The sequence below is a fragment of the Emys orbicularis genome, chromosome 9, assembly GCF_028017835.1.
Source record: "Emys orbicularis isolate rEmyOrb1 chromosome 9, rEmyOrb1.hap1, whole genome shotgun sequence".
NCBI classification, from domain to species: Eukaryota; Metazoa; Chordata; order Testudines; family Emydidae; genus Emys; species Emys orbicularis.
In genome coordinates this window covers 94,085,766-94,106,193 of record NC_088691.1, presented here as the reverse complement: position 1 = coordinate 94,106,193, position 20,428 = coordinate 94,085,766, and the positions used below count along the sequence as shown (strand labels likewise).

Sequence of the window (20,428 nt, the reverse complement as noted above, 5' to 3'; positions counted from 1 at the left end):
CGGCGGCAGCTCCACCGCTCCGCTTTCTTCTTCGGCGGCACTTCGGCGGCGGGTCCTTCCCTCCAAGAGGGACCGAGGGACCCGCCGCCGAATTGCCGCCGAAGACCCGGACGTGCCGCCCCTTCCCCTTGGCTGCCCCAAGTACCTGCTTGCTGAACTGGTGCCTGGAGCCGGCCCTGCAAAAGGATTACTTTCCGCCATTTCAAAACAAAATATTTCAAAATTTTTGTTTCAAAACAGTATTTCATTTAGAAATTTAGCTAATATTTTTTAAAACCACACACACACACAATGGGAGAGAGTTGGGAAACCCCCCAAAATGATCTGAAATGAAAAAAAAAATGATTTTTTGGACCGAACAGAATGTTTCATTTGATCCTTTTGGCAAAAAAAACAAAAACAAAAACAAACAAAAAAACCAAGAAAATTCAGTTTCAATTTAAAACCCACCATTGTTTTCAGTTCAGCCTCTAAATAATAATAATAATAATAATAATAATAATACTTAAAAAACACAAGCATTCATTCAGCTCTAATTCTGAGGCCATGGAGAAATTTATTTTGGGGGTAAGAAAAGAAGATTCACTATAAACAGAAAGAGGCTGATCTGGACACTGTACATATTATGTAGGTCTTATTAGGACATTTATTAACTTTGCACCCATGTCATTTAGTACAGTGACGGGTGTAGCGTGCAAAGATTTGCTTAAACAATGATTACCTTTGGATCACTCATACGTCTACAGGTTTCCTACTAAAACGGGATAAAGTGTGCTGTAAGATTCATCGGTTTTCAGTTACAAATTACATTAAAATCCCCATCCTCTTTTTCCTTTACAGATTTTGAAGTTTTCACCAAAGAACATTCCTTTTCTGATCTATCTCATGTGTGTTACAGATTACACTTATCCCAAGACAGTAATGGTAACAGTTTACACTCTCCCCTTGGCAATGGATAAAGTGCAGATGGTATCCTCCAGACAATGATGTGCTGCCAATATTTTAAGCATGGGCTTCCATAAAAATCCCCGCCTGTAGTCTGTGATAAACTCAATTTACCAGGGGGTATGTGCTGTGCTTGCAGGGAAGAGGGATAAGCATCTGGACAACCCTGAGTATTTGTCCCCAAGATTTTATTTTAAATACCGGACATGTGATATTACAAAGGTAAAACATGTACTTTTCAGACTTATTTGTATACAGCCCAGGTACAAGTTAATTCTCGCCAGGGTGATTTATTGGTCTTCAGAGAAGTGTGAAAACCATCAGAGACAGAGAAACCATTCCAACTTGCTCTACCACTTGGTGACACAGCTTTTAACAAGAAGATCCCAAGAGTTCTCCTCAGAATCCCTTCAGTTTATCATTGCATCCAGATTATCACAAATACTTTAGACACATGATAGCCTATTGCTGCTGATGAATGTTGTTTAGAGACTTAAAAACAGGTGCAAGATACATTAAGGTTCTAGCACAAATCATCAACCTACTTAATTCTCTCTGTTCCTCTGTTAAGGTTATCAGCTTTTTTTCTTGTATTTCCCCCCTGAAACTAGAGATTGGAATCTACACAACCCAAAAGAGGATTTGGTGTAACTGTCAGCAAAACAACAAATAAGGTTTAGACAATAACCCGGCATCCTACTATCAGCGTATCAGTTGTAATTAATTTTATTTTTCATGTAGCGTAAATGAAATGTTATGCAGTCAGCCAGACTGATAAACAGACCACTCTTCACGAAATGATTAAGAATAAAGCTCAAAGAATGCTACATTTACTTCTGTAGTTCCCACGGCAGTTCTAGGTCAGGTATAGTGAGACACTGAGAAAATGTGCAATTCTTTTCCCATTGAGCTGTCAAGGCATTTCATGATGTGAATAGCTAACACCCTTCTCTGACAACTAGGCCAATATTTCTATTTTCTGCCATTCTAGTCATGAAGCATCTCAGCATTGCCTCAGTTGATTTAGTGCCAATTCGAGTCAGCCTTAAGATGTCTGTGTTAGTAACTGGACCAAATATTCTTGATGAAGCCTTGTCACAAACTCATAGCATGATTCTTAATATTTTTTCCATCTAGCTAGATATTAAAGAAGGTTGGAAAGCAGAAAAGATAGCAGACAGGCAGAACACATGTTCACTGAACTGCTAGAACAAAGATTTTAAATAGAACATATAGTCTGATATGCTGCAGGTAGAAATTATTTTCAAAACCATTGTTGTGGCACACTAACATTTATGTTTAATTAACATCTTTTTTTTTATTTCAGATATTTCAAAAAAATGCATTTGCCCTCCTATCACTTAACAAAGCAGAAGTTCATTAGCTGAAATGACCAGATCCGTTCTGGTAGAATTGAAACTAGGCAAGTAGAACGTATATCATATGAAAGTGTTATGGGCAAAGATTGTACAAGAGATCATTGCTATAACCTTTTCTGATTACACTGCACTTACATCTAAAGTCAAATGCCCCCACCACGCACAACATGCCAGCACAAAGTCCAGTATGTAATGGAAATTGCTTCATTAGTGGTGGACAGATCCTGGAGAGCCCAATTCAACACAAACCATTGAGCTGTGAAGAGAATTGTTGCACAGTGGCTCTCTACAAGGGTTAATGGTAGAGTGTGAATGTACTGACAAAAGCCAGCATAAGGAGGTATGTAGTCCACCTACTCCTACCAAGAGTCTGCAGTAGCCTTTGGATGCCAGTTACACAACTCTATAGCCTACATCTAGGTTATGAGAGTGGATTCTATCCCTTCAACCATATTGCTCCTCTGTGCAAAGCCCTTTCACTCAGGGTTTGTGCCTGAGGTCAGGATTGGGCTTATTGTTTCAGCTCATGTATTATTTACAATCAAATTTAAAATGCCATTTAATTGGACAGACCTAGAATAGTACTTACCAATACTGGGATAACCAGGTGTCGATGGGTCTCCTCCATTGTTTAGGGAAACCATGAATGCTTTATCACTAAGATTTTGAGTCTTTGGTAAATCGCAAGGATCAACATAAAGAAGGATGCCTCCAAACCCCGCCTCTTCTAACAGAGAAAGCTGAGGAAACAGAGAAACAAAGGTGACTATTAACAAAAAGCTTTGACACCACAACACAGTAGCTTCTATATTAAAAAAAGAAGAAAAGAAAAACAAAGTGATTTAACTCTGTTTCCCCACATTTACCTCCAAGCATAATGGCAAAAATAAGCTCTCATTTAAACATAAATTATACAGCACATGAAATGAACTGATCTGACAATATCAACCTAAAGTCCATTTAAATTATGGACAAAGTATTGTGTTGTAACTACATCACTTAGGCCCTGATTCAGCAAAGTATGGAAGCACATGGCTAACCTTAAGCATATGAGCAGTCATGTAGAAGTTAGTCAAATGCTTATGCGCATAGTTTAACTGGGGCCTTGTCAATTATATGTCATATTTTAAATAACTGGAGTAGATAAAAATAATCCCTTCATTTTGAAAATTAGACTTCATTTTTGCTTATATATTAAGAGGGTTATACTATGTGCACTTAGGAGTTGATATATAAACTGACAGTTAATATTGAAAACTGGGGGGGGAAATGCTGGTTCAGAAAAAAAAAATGTTGCTCTTACTTTTTTTAGTCTCTCCAAAGTAGTGTAGCATGATGCAAAATGCTGCAAATTTCAACCTTTCATTTAAAGGGGGGGGGGGGAAGTCTTCCAGTGGCCAATATGTAGGCATCACAATGTAAACAGATTTGTTTCTGCCCAGATAAATCAGGCCTCCACTAAAACGGTCTCTATTAATTTACTCTAGAGATTCAATAATGGGCTGTTAAAAATGTAACAAGGAGCTCCTCTATAATCCAGCACATCATCTATCAGCAGCACATCCAGCACACCGTCTATTTCCCAACTTCTTGGTGCATTAGGTGGCTGGTTGAGGAGTGATCCTACTTGGATTTTTGAAAAAGAAAGGCAACCTGACTTCTGGCAACATCACCAAGTGGAAACCTGAAGAGGGTGAGGGGCATGGGCTCAGGTGGTCAGTGTGAGGCCTCTAGGGTGACCAGATGCCCCGATTTTATAGGGACAGTCCAGATATTTGGGGCTTTTTCTTACATAGGTGCCTTTTACCTCCCACCTTCTGTCCCGATTTTTCACACTTGCTATTTGGTCACCCTGGAGGCCTCAGAAGTGGACCACAGCTACAAGCTCCATCCCAATACCAGCTCTGCAAATAGGAAGATTGACATGGGGTTTACTGGGTTGTTTTTCTGACAGGTGAAATGGCAAATGATGGAAAGAGGAGACTACCCTGGGAAAAGTTATGGGAGCATATCAGTAGAGCTCGTAAAAAAAAAAAAAAAAAAAAAAAAAAAAAAAAAAATCGACAAAACAGATTGTCTTTGGAATTTGCCAATTTGTCGAAATCAAAACAATCTGTAGAGATGGTTCAATTTCAGTGAAATTTGTCTGGAAATGAGACAGCTTTGGAAACCTGCCTTCTTTCCTGCCAGCTCACCAGCTGCACCGCTGAGGAGCCTGGGCTTACAGGATCCACAGCTTGGGGTCAGCCAGCAAGGTGAACTATACTGGGGCTAGGAATGCCAGGGTTCTCAGAGTCCGCAGCTTCAAGGCAGCCATCCATGCAGATGGTCTCTGATCTGGAGACCCTCAGGCTTTCCCTTCTGCAGAGAATTATGAAATTTTGGGGTTTTGTTCTGAACTGGAATAAAAAACAAATGTCAACATATTGAATTCCTCCAGGAAACAGAATGAGCTTTCTCCACACAGCCCTGTATATCAGCAATGGACCGATCAACCTGTTCTATGTCTGAGGCCACTCCGGCATTTGAGAGGTGTGTTACCAAAGCTGGTGTTGCACTCTTAATCACAAGGCTCTGCTTTTTAAAGAGAACACTGTTTATTCTGGGAACTCAAACCTTCTGCTCTAAGACCTTCTTGCAGACAGAGACCTCCTCAGTGCCCAGCTACAGGCCAGCCTCCTCCTGCAGCAGTAACAGATACACTGAACGCTCTACGCTGAATTAGCTCACTCAGTGTTCCCCCATCCCATTCTTAAAAGTGCAGCCCCCATTTCTCTTATTATATATTTTATATCACCACTAACAAAAATATATACAATAGATAAATGTTCAAAATTATTACTCAATATGCACAATTTGGATCTATTTCTAAAACATCTGTTCCAGGAACCTCACACTGGCCCTTCGTGTTTTAGCCTCAGGGTGGAAAATGTTTTTAGTGCCCACTGAGTGGCTGAGTAAAAACACAACACAAACAAAAAACAGCTGAGCAATTTGGTGACTACCCTGATTACCCACCTCTAAGGCCAGCCCTGCATTCTAACTGCACATTGTCAATGGCCTTTTGAGTGGCTATTACAAGATGTCAGGAGTGATTGCAAGTGTATTAGCTTTCTGGACTGCAACATCCTGTTTTACTGAGACCTTATAGTATGGTAACTGTTCTCCATCTTGTGGTTCACTGTCTGTTTCCCTGTGCCTTTTCTTTTTTTCCCCCTTTCACTTCTCTCTGGGTACATTTATTTATTTTACTTTTTGCTTTGTTAAATGTTGGACTTTAGCACAGTTGTTTGTGGCGTGGCTTTATTATTTCTGTGGTATTACACTCTGTGTTTGGCTCAAGCTTCAAAACTAGTTCACATCTATCTTTGCTTTTAAGTAAAGATATAGGGTTACCATTCGTCCGGATTCTCCCGGACATGTCCGGCTTTTTTGAGTTAAAAATAGCATCCGGGGGGAATTTGTAAATGTCCGGACTTCTCCCCCATGCAGAGCGCGCGCGGCTGACAGGGCAGCCGGCCGGATCCTGCCACTCGCACGGGGCTCTGGCAGCCAGAGCCCGTCCTCCGCTTCCCCCTCCTCTCCCCTGCAGCTTGAAATCACTCCCCTCCTCTCTCTCCCTCCCCCTCCCTGCATTCGCAGATCGCCGGCTGGCCGTTCACATCGGGCCTCCGGCACTCTGGAGCTCCTCCCCCTGCTCACCCTCCCCGCTGCCCAGCGCGCCGCTCCGCAGCACTCTGAGCGGCACGGTAAGGGGGCCAGGGGGTCGGAGAAGGGGCAGGGAGGTTCTGGAGGCGGCAGTCAAGAGACAGGGAGCAGGGCTGGATGGGTCGGGAGTTCGGGGGGGGGGGTGTCTGTCTGGGGGTGTGGATAAGGTTTTGGGCAGTCAGGGTACAGGTAGGGGGTAGGGTACTAGGGGGGCAGTTAGGGTGGGGGGGGTCTCAGGAGGGGGCAGTTAGGGGACAAGGAACAGGGAGGCTTAGGTAGGGGGTGGGGTTCTGGAGGGCAGTTAGGAGCAGGGGTCTCAGGAGGGGGCAGTCAGGGGACAAGGAGCAGGGGGGTTGGGAGTTCTGAGGGGGGCAGTCAGGGTGTGGGAAGTGGGAGGGAGTGGATGGGGGCGGGGCAGGGCGGGGGTGGGGCTAGAGCGGGGCTCCCCCCTCCCAGTGTCCTCTTTTTTGATTGTGGAAATATGGTAACCCTAAAAGACAGGAAAATCCAGTGTGCACTCTTAGCTACAGCGTACTGCTGTATTCTAATGGCCTTCTTTGCAAATACTAAGCTTACAATGATATATGGTCCTTAGCCCTTGTTTCCAAACCATGGGTCAAATTCAGATGTTGTGTAAAAAGGTGCAACTCTACTGTAGTTTTGTGTAACATCATAGTCCATCCTACAAATCTTACTCAAATAAGTAACCTCTGGAAGACAGTAGGACTATCTGCTTAAATAAAGACAACTCATATGAATAAGAGTTTGCAGAATCAGGTTTTAAATGAGTACAATAGATGTTTTTTAAAGGGTTAATATGGGTGAAAGTCCTAAAATGTCATGAATGAGCAATAATAGAAAGTTGCATGTCAGTTAGCTATTGCAATGTTCTGCCTCCTGTTTTTACTTCCATCTTCAGATAGTCATCCAGATAATAAATGGTGTAGGCAATCATTGAGAAGAGAAAGAAGCAGCATTAAAAGCCAAGTTGTTTGACAGTGTGTTTAAAATTACAAATGCCTCTTTTCCTCAGTGCCCATAGCCTTCTCCAGTTACATCTTTTCCTTCATCTCTCCATTTATTATAATTAATAATAGAAATAGAAAAGGCAGTAAACATGTACAAAGTCATTTCATTTATTTGAAACGTATTTTAAAAACTTTACATTTTAAATATATTTTTCCAATATTAAATTCTTCTATTTCATTAAGAAAGGCTGCATAGGTCGTAGTCACACAATGCAACAGCTGCTGCTGCTGCCATGGTTACAGAGAAAAGGAGGTTGTATAAGTGAAATTATGGGGGCGGAGGGAAGTCTTTTTGAACCAGAAAATGAAACTTTTCATTTCGAAAATGTCAAAACAAGATGTTTCAACAATTTCAAAAACATTTTCAATTTTTTTTTCAGTTTGGGAGATTATGGAAACCAACCCTCTCCTGCAAACAGTTCCTGTTTTCATGAATTAACAGTTTCTGACAAAAACATTTTAACCAGCTCAAATTACTATACTCTTTTAAAAAGATGAACAAACTGAAGCACAGAAAAGATGGACCTTTACATTGGGATTTTTCACTGTTGCCCTAACTGCCTGGAGCACAGTTGGGCTAACACTGAAAGCTCTTGAAAAAAATCTCACTTTTAGGCCTTAATTGTCTTGCCCCAAGTCATACAGTGAATCAGTGGCAGAATTCAGAATGAAACCCAAGAGTTCTTACTCCCAAGCCCTGATTTTCACTGGCAAGTTGGCAACAGCGCACAGTTAAGAGAATCAATGGCTGTTGATGCAATAAAGGCCTAACATTTTACAAAGGCCTTTGGAGAATGAGAAAGCTGATCCATGAACAGGGAAGTGTTGGGAAAAGTTTTGGTTTGGTGGGGGAGCTTTATTTGGTTGGGTTTAGGGCGGGTTTTATTGTGGGATAACTGCTGGGTTTTAATGGAATTGTCTCTAAATTTTGTCAAAGGAGCCTAGGATAACGGATGCACACCTTTTTGTGTGTGGTACAGTGGCTTTGTCATAATTCTCAGGATGCTGATGGATTGTATGGATACTGAAAAAACCTTTCTCTCCCCCGCCCCGTTTGCCTAAATAGGGGTCTTGGTGATACAAGTTAAGTCAAATAGTCCACTTGTGTTTGAAGGGGAAATTTGCCAAACTATACCAGGGTTATTGTCTCCTTGTAGGTGGGGGGCAGGGCGGGAGAGGGCGCTGGTGAATGGCCTCCCTGAGGGCAGTTCCCCTGAAAGCTTCCAAGATTCTCCCTTGGGAGCTGTAGTCTCATGTCTGGTCTTTCCCTATGCACAGCAACTGCTGGGAACTGCCTGCTTTTACATCCTTATTCCACTCCTGACATGATGGACAGCGTCAGAGGGGCAGGGCCAGCCTTGCCCACAGCAGCTCTGTAACCCCTCTCTCACTGGTGCAGGATTTATACACCCCATCACAGGCATGTTATAAACTGAACTAAATAATAAAACCACAATGGGCACCTGACCTCTGGTCACTTTAGTTCACTCTAAATCACACGTTATATTAAGATTCCCTCTGTAAGGGATTTATAAAGGGTTAATATGTTATAAGCATGTCACAGTCAAGAGTAGTATGCATGAGCACATCAGTAGATGTCATGTTTTGACCTGTTGTGCACTATAACAATTGATAAACCATTTATAAGAAGAGCTATTGATCATCACTGACTCTTAATAACCTAATTATAAATCGAACCTTAATATAAAGTATGACCAGACTCATGCAAGCCCCAAATCTGCAACAGACTGTTCATGAACATGTCTTTGTGTTCATCTGAATCCCCTTTGAAGTTAGCAGGGCTCTCTCTGTACATACAGTCAGTTGCAGTATCAAAGCCCATTTGCCTATTCTCCTCCCTGTCCCCTTCTCCCCTCACCACCTTATTTTTTGATTCCCATCTCCCCTGCTATTTCTATCTACAGCAGCAGTTCTCAAACTTTAGCAACCTGAGGACCCCCATTTTGATTTAAAATTTTTCATGGACCCCCCAAGCCAGCTTCTAATTTTCCCCGGGGGTGCACAACCCTCACTCAGCCCCAGGCCCCACTGCCACCCCACCTCTTCCCGCCCCCGCTCCACCCCTGCCTCTCCTCTTCCTGTCTCTTTCCGCCCCCTCCCCCGAGCGTGTCCCATCCCCACTCCTCCCCCGCCCTCCCAATGCCTCCTGCACGCTGCAGAACAGCTGTTCAAGCAGCATGCAGGAGGCACTGGGAGGGAGGGGGAGGAGTTGATCAGTGGGACCGGTGGCCCCAGACATGACTTGCGGACCCCCCTGGAGTACCCTTGCAGACACCCAGGTGTCCACAGACCCCAGTTTGAGAACTGATGCTCTACAGGATAAATATCAGAAGCAACCCTGTTGTTATTGTTAAATATTTCATATTTCCAATGGAAGAATTTTTCATGTAATACCGTACACAAGATGTCGGAGCAGGATTTTATAATTGTACTATGAGAATTAATGTATGATTTGATTTTATCCTATCAGCCACCCTTTTTGAATAGCAGAAAGGAATGACAGACCAGAACAATCCTTATGACTGATTATGGTCACCCTTTTGTTTTAGGATACGTTATAATTTCTACTATGGTTTCCTATATGTATTACAAATTAGGTACTCTAGTTAAATATACATTTCTTTGTTTTAAGGTTTAGAAAGGATCTTGTTTTGTGTCTCTGTTAAGGAGATTAGAGGAACACTGAAGGCCCGGGCCCCAATGTAAATTGTTTTGATTATAAGATTTAGGAAGGCTTAATTTACAATGCCTTTTCTTGCTCAACATAAAAACTGCTGTATACCTTTAACTGTAAAAGACTGTTTGTGTGAATGAGGAATGTATGCATCAGGAAAAGATAAGGTGTGAAGGCCATTGTTATAGCCAGATGGTCAAGGAAGAAGGAGTGAAGAGACTTAACAACACCATCAATGCGCATCCATAATGAAGAAAGGGCAGATTGACAACCCTGAGGTGAAGACTGGCACCCCTAAGGACAATTGATTAAATCTAAACCAGGACAGGATGACCCTCTCGGAGATGTATTGGAATGTTTACACCAAATAAGAAGTAACCAGTCAGAAACTGACACAGCAAAATCCATAGACTTCAACAGAGAAAAAAGATCATAAGAACAGGGTGCTTTGCCATGGGGTTTGGGTTCGCTTGCCACACTCCAGGAGCATCGGATCACGACCGACAGAGCCCGGCTCCCCTCTGCGACCAATCTGTCTGGCCACTAGATTAATCCAGACTCTGGACTGGTAACTATAAACATCAACTGGCAGGACTCTGTGTGTGTGTATGTGTATGACTGAAAAGCATGTGCTAACTGCTGTATTCTCAATAAATGCGGCATTTTTGCCTTCTCCTCAATAAAAGATCCCGTGTGCTTTGTACAGCATAACAAAGATACATATTCAAGCACTGCATATTGATTTACAATCTTGTATAGCAGATTTCTGGTGTCACAGGAGATGGCATTCTTCTGGAAAATGACTAGCACAAACATTACACCTCAAAACACTAATTTAATTTTAAAAAAACCAACAAACTAACTTTCAAGTGCATTTCACAGTTTATAAATGCTGAGAAGTGCCTTTCATCACTGTGATCATTCAGACTGCTGTTCTGAGAAAAAACAAGACCTCTTTCTTATTTAATTATTTTAGTAGTACTCAGTATTGCTGGTGTACTAGAAAGAATCGCACCACATACAATTACGAGTATGGGCACGCTTATATACAGGAAGGTAAGATTATTTTATTTATTATTTGTATTGCACTAGTGCCCAGAAACTCCAGTCCTGGAACAGGGCTCCACAACACAGAACAAAACAAACAAAAAAATCCCTGCCCCAAGCAGTTTATGCTGCTGCACTCGCCACTTGTCACATTCTGTAAAAATGGGTATGTCTTCATAGCAGACTTAACGTGAGTTATCTTCACATGAGGTAACTCCTCTCAAGATAGCCTAGCTCAAAGGAGAATGGCCTCACTGCAAAATGAGTCTCGAGTTATACCAAAAGGTTGTGTTAGCAATCAACAAGCTCTGTCAATTCAATCTGTAGCCAATAGCACCTAACAGGCAAGCCAACTCAAGTTAAAAGCACCACCACACTCAAATGAAGTGTTTGTGTATGCGAATGGAACTTGAATTAGGAGCAACACTTAACTCTGCAGTGAAGACAAGCCCATGTATCATGAAGCAAGGACATGACAAACAATGTCCATCACTGGAGACCATGTGTTGTGAAACATGAGAGGGTAGAGATAGGATTGGGAAAGCAAAGAAGAGGATACAAAGATAATAACCAGTAAGTTATTTTATCTTGTAGCGTTTCTTTTCTTCCCCAATCCTACAACACATCAGAGACTAGGGGCCAAAATCGGAAGTGGTGATTAAGGTAATGTAAATTAGACCCTTCACACTAACTTAGACTCCCTTGAACTCAGATTGAATAAGGCCCAGTTACACCGGATCTATCAATGGGTGATGGAGATCAAAGTTGGTTTAGCTTGTACACCAAGGAGTTGAAATAAGGGTGTAAATTTAAGTACTCCTTATTCTGATTTAATGTACACTTTCTCACACCAACTTCCAGCTTCCTTCCTGCAGCTGCAACTTTCCCTCTTCCAGCCTGAAGATGGAGGGGAGGTAAAGAAGTAGCCAAGGACGAGTGGCCAAAGTCTGCCCCAGGATACCTGAAGAGGATGCATGGAATCAGGTTCTCCCCCAACAGGAGTCTTGACTTGGCTCTCAGATCTGATCTGACACTCTCGTCTGTCTTTCTTCTAATCCTTTTTCTGTCATCTTTATTCCCTTTTCCCTCTTCTTTCCTTTGCTGCCTCTAGGAGAGTGGGAAAGGAACAATGAGGCCAGGGGCAAAGCTAAGTGTTGGCTCTTAATCTCCTTCATGAGTGACCACCTATTTTTACCTGCTTGCTTCTCAATAGGTGGAAACCTACCATACACTGGCCCTGACCTTCCATTGCCCTGTACCTTGTGCAGTCATGTACACTGGCACAGAGTGAGTGCAAAGTGAGTGGAACATGCTTCCAATGTTGCACAAGGTGCAGGGCAGTGGAGAATCAGGTCCTAAGTCTCTGACCCACTGTAGGATAAGGGAAGACATGACACTCGGCAATACAATTTTACTAAACATAAGAGGGTACCCATTCAAGTAAGAGATCACTTTTACTACTCAATCTCAGCTACAACACAAATCAAGTGACATTTTTCTTTTTCTTATTGGGTCATATTCCACTCTCAGTTACATTATGCAAACCCACTGTGTGCGATCACAATGTAATGACTATAAAATAACTAGGGTACATTTTCTAGCAGCAGATTAGTGTTCAATTTTTTTTCATTTTATCTGGGTTATTATATATTTTAATTATTAATATACTGCCAGGGCCATTTAAAACAGCTTACATTTCCTAAAGGGCATTGAGCACAGCATGCTATCTTATGCTGAAATTACGTTCAAATATAGGACCCTGTCTCCATTAAACATTCATATTAGCCATATGCTACTTTTTGTATTACCAAAAATGTATAGTTAATATAAATCCAACCCCTTTTTACGCAGAAAATGTGCCTATGTGTCTTTAGGTCCTGATTTTCATTTATATTAAGGCCCCTTTACACCACTCGACAAGTGTAATGAGGCCTAAAAGTGAGTGGAGAAGTATAACAATTATCAATGTGTGGAAAAATATGCCTATTACTGGTAAAGTAACCTTAATACTGAGATAAGTCATTTTATTTAGCAAATGAAATAAAAGCAAGTTATTTTTAATTAAACTCAATTAAAAAACTCCTAAGTGAGGGGCTTTTTAATCACCTTGGGGCATTTCAGGCTTTGTGGGTCCAAGTTTCCACCTTTCCACCTAATGTAGTCATTTGAATCTGTACCAAGTGAGTGTCAGGCTACTACCAAACCATAATATTTGACATTGCATTTGCAATGACACCACAGGGAACCAGCCAATGGAGAATCAGGGTTTGTCACCGGGATAAGGCCATTTCTTGTCTAGCCAAATGCACGAGGCAATGCATCCAGGGAATGTGGCAAAATCAATAGCATACCACATGACCCAAGTCTCTCTCTTAGAATATGCCTATACGGCAATTAGACACCCCTGGCTGGCCCATGCCAACTGACTCAGGCTCGCAGGGCTTGGCCTAAGGGGCTGTTTAATTGCACTTTGGCATTCTGGCTCGGGCTAGAGCCTGAGCTCTAGGACCCTGCGAGGTGGGAGGGTCCCAGAGCTCAAACATCTACTCCACAATTAAACAGCACCTAGCCTGAGTCAGCTAGCACAGCCTAGACCAGAGGCGGTGCGGTGCGGTGTGTGGGGGGGAGGGTTTAATTGCAGTGTAGACATACCTTGAGGTTCTCCAAAACTTTTGTCTACTTCTGGATTCAAATGCCTCAATTCTAAGAGCACCATGAATCCATTATGCTACAGCTGGTTCTTCACAGTTACTGTGGCAGGGCCTGATCATTGCCTAGGCATTTATACAATAGGAATTTTTTAGACCTTCTCCACTGATAGCTATTCTAGGAAACTGCATATTGCTGCCACCCCTTATTTTTCTCCCCTGCCCAGAAAATGTGGGCAGATATAGCCTAAAGTTTCTCCCCAAGATCCATGCAGATGTGGTTCTTTGGGACAACCTACATCTTCTCCTACATGGAAACCGTGTGATGTGTAAGAAGTGCATGAACTGGAGTACCCTTTTTACCAATGACACATTTAGGAGTTTATTCAGTAAAAGCATATTAATATACAGAGAATCACAGATAACACCTTTCAGAATAATGTATAAATAAAGAAAACAACTGGAGGAAATATAAGCACCTGAGTCATGCAGCTTTCTATGTGTGTTTCAGAGCAGAGGTGAATTACTTTTCGGGTATAAGAGACTTCTGGAAAAAACAACGGTAAAAAGCACCAAAGACAGGAATGTATGAAATCAAGTAGGCCAAAAAAATGTACTGGGATTTCATACAAATTTAAATACTATAAAATTCAATATTCAAATATATTTTTTTAAAAAATCCAAATAGCTTGAAATTGATTTTCTGGGTTGTTTTGTTCTGTGGTTTGTTTGTTTGGGGTTTGGGTTTTTTTTTTTTATTTCTCTCAAAGTTTGTGAAAAAACTTCCACCCAATCATAGGATTTACCTTTGACAGATTGGGTTTTGTTTTTTATTGGCCATATCAAGGGAGCATTGCCTCCATCTTAACTATGTAGGAATGAGTCATCTCTGTATAATGTTTGATAAATTGTTAAAGCAAAAAGCTGCTTCCAAAAGGTTGAACTAAGAGCATAGGTGTGTGCACGGGGTATGCCGGGTGTGCCCAGGCACACCCTAATGCAGGGGTGGGCAAATGGCTCCACTCCCCGGGGCAGCAAGCCGCGGGATCCGCGCTCGCGGGCCGGAGCACCCGGCCGAACGCAGCAAGCCGCCGGCCCCTCCCCCGCCTTCGCCCCTCCCCTGGAGCCATGCCGCCGTGCATGCAGCGCTCTGGGGACCAGGGCTGCGCGCTCCTGCGGGGCAGTGTTTGGCTCTGCGGGGAGGCTAGGAACCTCATCTCATGGTAAAGGGTCCGGGGTCAGGGGGGGTTGGATAAGGGGTGGGGGCAGTCAGGGGACAGGGTCGGTTGGATAGGGGGTGGGATCCCGGGGGGGTTAGGGACGGGGGGGTCTCTGGAGGGGGCAGTCAGGGAGCAGGGGGAATTGGATGGGGCATGGGAGTCCCGGGGTCTCTCAGGGGGCGGGGGGTGGATAGGGGTCAGGGCAGTCAGGGGACAGGGAGCAAGGAGGGTCCTGGGGGGGCAGTTAGGGTGGGGGGTCTCGGATGAGTCAGGAGTTCTGGGGGGGCTGTCAGGAGGCAGGGGTGTGGAGAGCGGATGGGGGAGACAGGGAACGGGGGGGTTGTATGGGTCGGGAGTTCTGGGGGTCCTGTCGGGGTGGGAGCAGTTGGATAGGCATGGGAGTCCGGGGGTCTGTCTGGGGGCGGGGGTGTGGATAAGGGTCGGGGCAGTCAGGGGACAGGTAGGGGGTAGGGTCCTAGGAGGGCAGTCAGGGGACAAGGAGCAGGGAGGCTTAGGTAGGGGGTGGAGTCCTGGGGGGCAGTTAGGGACAGGGGTCCCAGGAGGGGGTAGTCAGGGGGGGACAAGGAGCAGGGGGGATTGGGGGTTCTGAGGGGGGAAGTCAGGGGGCGGGAAGTAGGAGGGAGTGGATGGGGGCGGGACTAGGGCAGGGGTGGGGCTAGGGCGGGGCTCCCTGGGTGCACACCCTAATGAAATGGGCTGCGCACGCCTATGACTAAGAGCCCCTTCTATGTTTTTCAATGAGAAAAGCAGTAGTATGTGCACCACCCACCCACCCACACAAAAAGACAGCATTCCTTGTCCATTACAATACTAGGACAGCAATCCTACAAGAACTTAACCCCTGTGCCCATAAGTTTATAGTTAAATAGTCTCACTGAAGTCTCACTGATCAGGACCTAGTATTATAATTACACTTCTATGCAACATGGCTAGGTGGCGTTGGTCATAATAAATAACCTGACTCAGTTTGAACAGGTGCGTTTTGTAAGTTTATAGTGCAATGGGCAATAGGAGTTGTTCATTAATGACTCAGAGGTCCTGCTTTACTAGCCGGACAGGTTACAAGTTGTTAGTGAATTATTCTTTCCTGCTGAAGTCCCAATTAATATAATAAGGCCTTGCAAGCAATTCCCTTCTATTTTACTAATTGGCTATGCCTAACACTATCAATTGGGAGGATAACACCATTTCAGCTGTTCAAGAACCTCATGGATATCCTGCTTTTTAATTTCCAAAGCAAATTTCCCAAGGAGAAAAATAAAACTTTGCACAGTGCAGATTTAATTGGATGCTACCACCCTCTTATTCATTTGCTATAAAACAGTGCACTCGTGAGCTGCTATAGTATCACAGTTGAGACTGGAGGGAAAAAGATGTACACACATCTACATTTTTATATAAATCTTCTAGCCCACATCTTTAACAAATAAGGTAGCAAAGGTCCATTTTAGCTCTGATCTAATTTTTGAACGCTACATGAAATGTTTAATCATGCTGCTACATTTCCCATCACAGATGTCTAGGGGCAGAGTTCAAGAGAATTTTTTGGTTAAATAGTATCCCAGGAGGCTTATACATTTACTGATCCACCCCAAGGTGTTGTGTTAAGATAGTATAGTAGACGGGTGACATATCCAGTTTAATGCCTGAGTGCTCTGGGATGATGAAAACAATACCTCTTTGCTATACAGCTCAAACACTGTCCTTGTCTAATGAATGACACTACAGCTACATTGAACAAACAAGACTGGGAAAAGGACCCAGGTGTTTAAAACTGCAAGTAGCTGGAAATGTGGATAACTGATCTGATAAATGACAGGTTGTTCCCCACAAAAGGTTAACAAGGTGGAAAATGTACTAAATTTGAAGTAAACAAAATTATTCTGGGCATAATTCTGAACAGTTCTATAAAACTTAATAAAACACAGTCAGAAATTTGTTGGTACTACTTACTACGCCAAAGCATCGTGACAAAATGTTCAGCCTTTGATTAATTTATTGTCATAAGAACGAAAATTTATAAATTCATAGATGATAACGCCAGAAGGGATCAGTGTAATTATCCAGTCTGACCTCCTGCATAGCATAGGCCATAGGACTTCCCTGACTCAATTCCTGTTTGAACTACAGTATATCTTTTAGAAAAAAAACATCCAGTCATTATTAAAAATTGCCAGTAATACAGAACCCACAATCACCCTTGCTAAGTTGCCCCAATGATAAATTACCCTCACTGTTATGAATTTGCATCTTATTTTCTGTCTGAATTTGTCTAGCTTAAACTTCCAGCTAACAGTTCATGCTATACGTTTCTCCTTTAGACTGAAGAGCCCATTATCAATTTTTTTTTGTTCCCCATGTAGGTACTTATAGACTATAATCAAGTCACCCCTTAACCATCTGTTTTTTTAAGATGAACCGACTGAGCTCCTAGAATATATCACTAAAAGGCATGCTTTCCAATCTTTTAAACTCTGTCTTGAACTGTGGACACCAGACTAGATGGTATTCCAATAGTGGTTGTACCAGTGCCAAATACAGAAGTACAGTAACTCCTCGCCTAACATTGTAGTTATGTTCCTGAAAAATGCGACTTTAAGCGAAATGATGTTAAGCAAATCCAATTTCCCCATAAGAATTAATGTAAATAGGGGGGCTTAGGTTCCTGGGAAATTTTTTTCACCAGACAAAAAACGATATTATATAGATATACACACAGTATACGTTTTAAAGAAACAATTTAATACTGTTTACAGCTATGATGATTGTGAAGCTTGGTTGAGGTGGTGAAGTTAGAGGGTGGAAGAGGGAGGGATATTTCCCAGCGAATGCCTTGCTGCTAAATGATGAACTAGCACTCGGCTGAGCCCTCAAGGGTTAATACATTGTTGTTGATGTAGCCTCTCACAAAAGGCTGCACGAACACGAGGGAAGGGAGACAGCATAGCAGACAGAGACAGACACACACCTTGTGTGTGTGTGTGTGTGTGTGTGAGAGAGAGATGCACACTGCCCCTTTAAGTAAGCTGACCCACTCTTAAGTGCATTGTCTTTTTAAGTGGATCAGGAAGTTGAGACAGCGGCTGCTGCCCCAAGCTCTCTCTGTCTCTCTCCATCTGAGTCCCCTCCCTGCTCTATATGGAGAAGGGGTAAGTGGGGTGCAGGAGCAGGGCGGAGGGGGACACCCTGACATTAGCCCCCTCTCCTCCCCTCCTGCATAGCAAGCAGGAGTCTCTGGGAGCAGCTCCAAGGCAGAAGGCAGGAGCAGCACATGGCAGTGGGGGGAGGGACAGCTGCAATTGCTAGCCTGCTGGGTGGCTGCAGCACAGGGAACTTAGGGGAGCGGGGAGCTGATGGGGGGCTGCCGGTCCACCCTGGTTCCAAGCTCCCACCAGCTAGCTGCAACAGGCTGCTCTTCCTGCAAGCAGTGGACAAAGCAGGCATCTGCCAAACGACGTTAGAAGGGAGCATTGCACAACTTTAAACGAGCATGTTCCCTAATTGATCAGCAACGTAACAATGAAACGTTAACCGGGATGACTTTAAGTGAGGAGTTAATATAATACAGGGATCGGCAACCTTTGGCATGCGGCCCGCCAGGGTAAGCACCCTGGCGGGCTGGGCTGGTTTGTTTACCTGCCGCGTCCGCAGGTTCGGCCGATTGTGGCTCCCACTGGCCGCGGTTCGCCGCTCCAGGCCAATGGGGGCTGCAGGAAGTGGCGGCCAGCACATCCCTCGGCCCGCGCCGCTTCCCGTAGCCCCCATTGGCCTGGAGTGGCGAACCGCGGCCAGTGGGAGCCGTGATCGGCCGAACCAGCAGACGCGGCAGGTAAACAAACCGGCTCGGACCGCCAGAGTGCTTACCCTGGAGTGCCGTGTGCCAAAGGTTGCCAATCCCTGCTATAATATAACCCCTCTACTCCTACTTGAGGTTCCCCTGTTTATATATTCACCATGGTCACATTAGTCCTTTTGGCCACAGAGTTACACTGGGAGCTCGTGTGCAGACTAGCAGTACTGTGGATCTATCACAGCATCAAGCATGGGAAAGCAGCCTGCATGGTACTGCTGCTCGCTCTCCAGCAAAGGTGGGTGGAGAGTGAGCAGAGTTTTGACAACTGAGCCAACACAGAGGAGGAAGTAGTCTGATCAGGTAAAGGGCTGACACAGATTATTTCCCTGTGAAGCAAGAGGATACCAGGGACCAAACTCTGATTCGGAGTCACAATTCAGTCCATGGCCTGCCCCTGGGTGCTCTTCCCTGGGATCCTTGCATAATATTTCTCCCCTGGTTTTACCCTGGCAGGGCTTTTTGTTTTGTTTGTTTGTTTCCCCTCTCCCCCAATCTCTAAACTCATTAGATACCAAAAAACAATTTGGCCCATTCCTGCAATCCTTATACAGGCAAAACTCCTAAGGTCACACTCGCAAGGACACAATACCAAGCTTATACAGAATTAAATATTTTGTCCCATATTTTTAGTCTGTTCTTGTCATGATTGCAGTTGTATAAAATAAAAGTAATTTGTTACACAACAGCAGTTTTTAAAAATGGAAATTTTTACAATAGAATACTTGGATGTTTAAATATAAACCAGATATACTGCCAGTTCCCCGCACTGGATTTCAGGAAGCTTTAATACAAACGGAGTGCATATTTTATTGCCAGATCTTGCTTACCAGTGCTAAGAAATCCACAATGTTCAATTCTAATTAAAATTGAAATTGAACTACAATTCCCCAGAAACAAGGGCTGGTTGGACTCAATAAGCTTTACTTAATTTATTTCACAAACAAAATAATTGAATTGCTTACAGTCCAGAAAAAAAATGCTTACATTATTTGATGAGTATATGACACAAAATCTTTTACACTATTATTGCATTCCTCATTCTCCATGAAATACTATATATTTTAAGTCACCATGTAGTGGAGCACAGTGCGTGTAATAAATGCCATTAAACATTTCAACAAGCATACAAAAGAAACATTCCAAAACTCTGATAACATTTCCTTGTAAATAATGAATGTGTTATTCCATCTGATGTTTATAACTCCATTTTAGACTATTTATTTCCAATATTTTCTCTCTCTACTGAGTGAGCACTCAACGCTGGCAGGCCAAATGCCAGCTCTGGTCCAGGCTGCAGGCATTAGCTAAGAACTGGCAAACTCATAGCTGGAGATCAGACCAGTTCACGTGTATATTCGTTTTGCTCAGAACAGGTATTAGTCTTATAAGAAACTCTATGAAATGTTTATAAATTGCTGCATGCATTAATCTCACTTGTAATATTGGTATTTCATGCTATAAGAAAATATGTAAGTTTTGCTTTATAACTTTGAAAATGTTTTCTCTGAACTTGTGAACCCAGGCATGGGAATCAGAGACTCTAAACTGAGACAGAGATCCCCAGGGATAACCCCTGCGTCTGCTCTGAAAGACACTTTGAATTGACAGATCACTCACTACAACTTTGTCATTATTGGGATTAGATTATAACTCATTTGTGTCATATGTTTGCTTGCTTGAATATGCAAATAACTCTCTTATTTCTCTTTCCTAGTTAATAAACCTTTAGATAGTTTATTACAGGATTGGCTACAGGTGATATCTTTGGTGTAAGATCTAGGGTACCAATTGATCTTGCATAAGGGACTGGTCTCTTGGGACTAGAAGCAACTTAATTTTTGTGTGTGTGATTTTTGGTGCAAGTGCCCATTTATCACTAAGTCC

General features: G+C 43.2%; 1 protein-coding gene across 1 annotated transcript in view; it reads right to left on the bottom strand.

Moving 5' to 3' along the window:
* The window catches only part of NAALADL2 (N-acetylated alpha-linked acidic dipeptidase like 2), a 550,593-nt gene that overhangs the window by 360,187 nt on the left and 169,978 nt on the right, over nt 1-20,428 (bottom strand). The window contains exon 4 of the mRNA XM_065411094.1: nt 2,914-3,064. Coding sequence (XP_065267166.1) covers nt 2,914-3,064 — 151 coding nt within the window. The remainder of the gene's footprint in view (nt 1-2,913; nt 3,065-20,428) is intronic.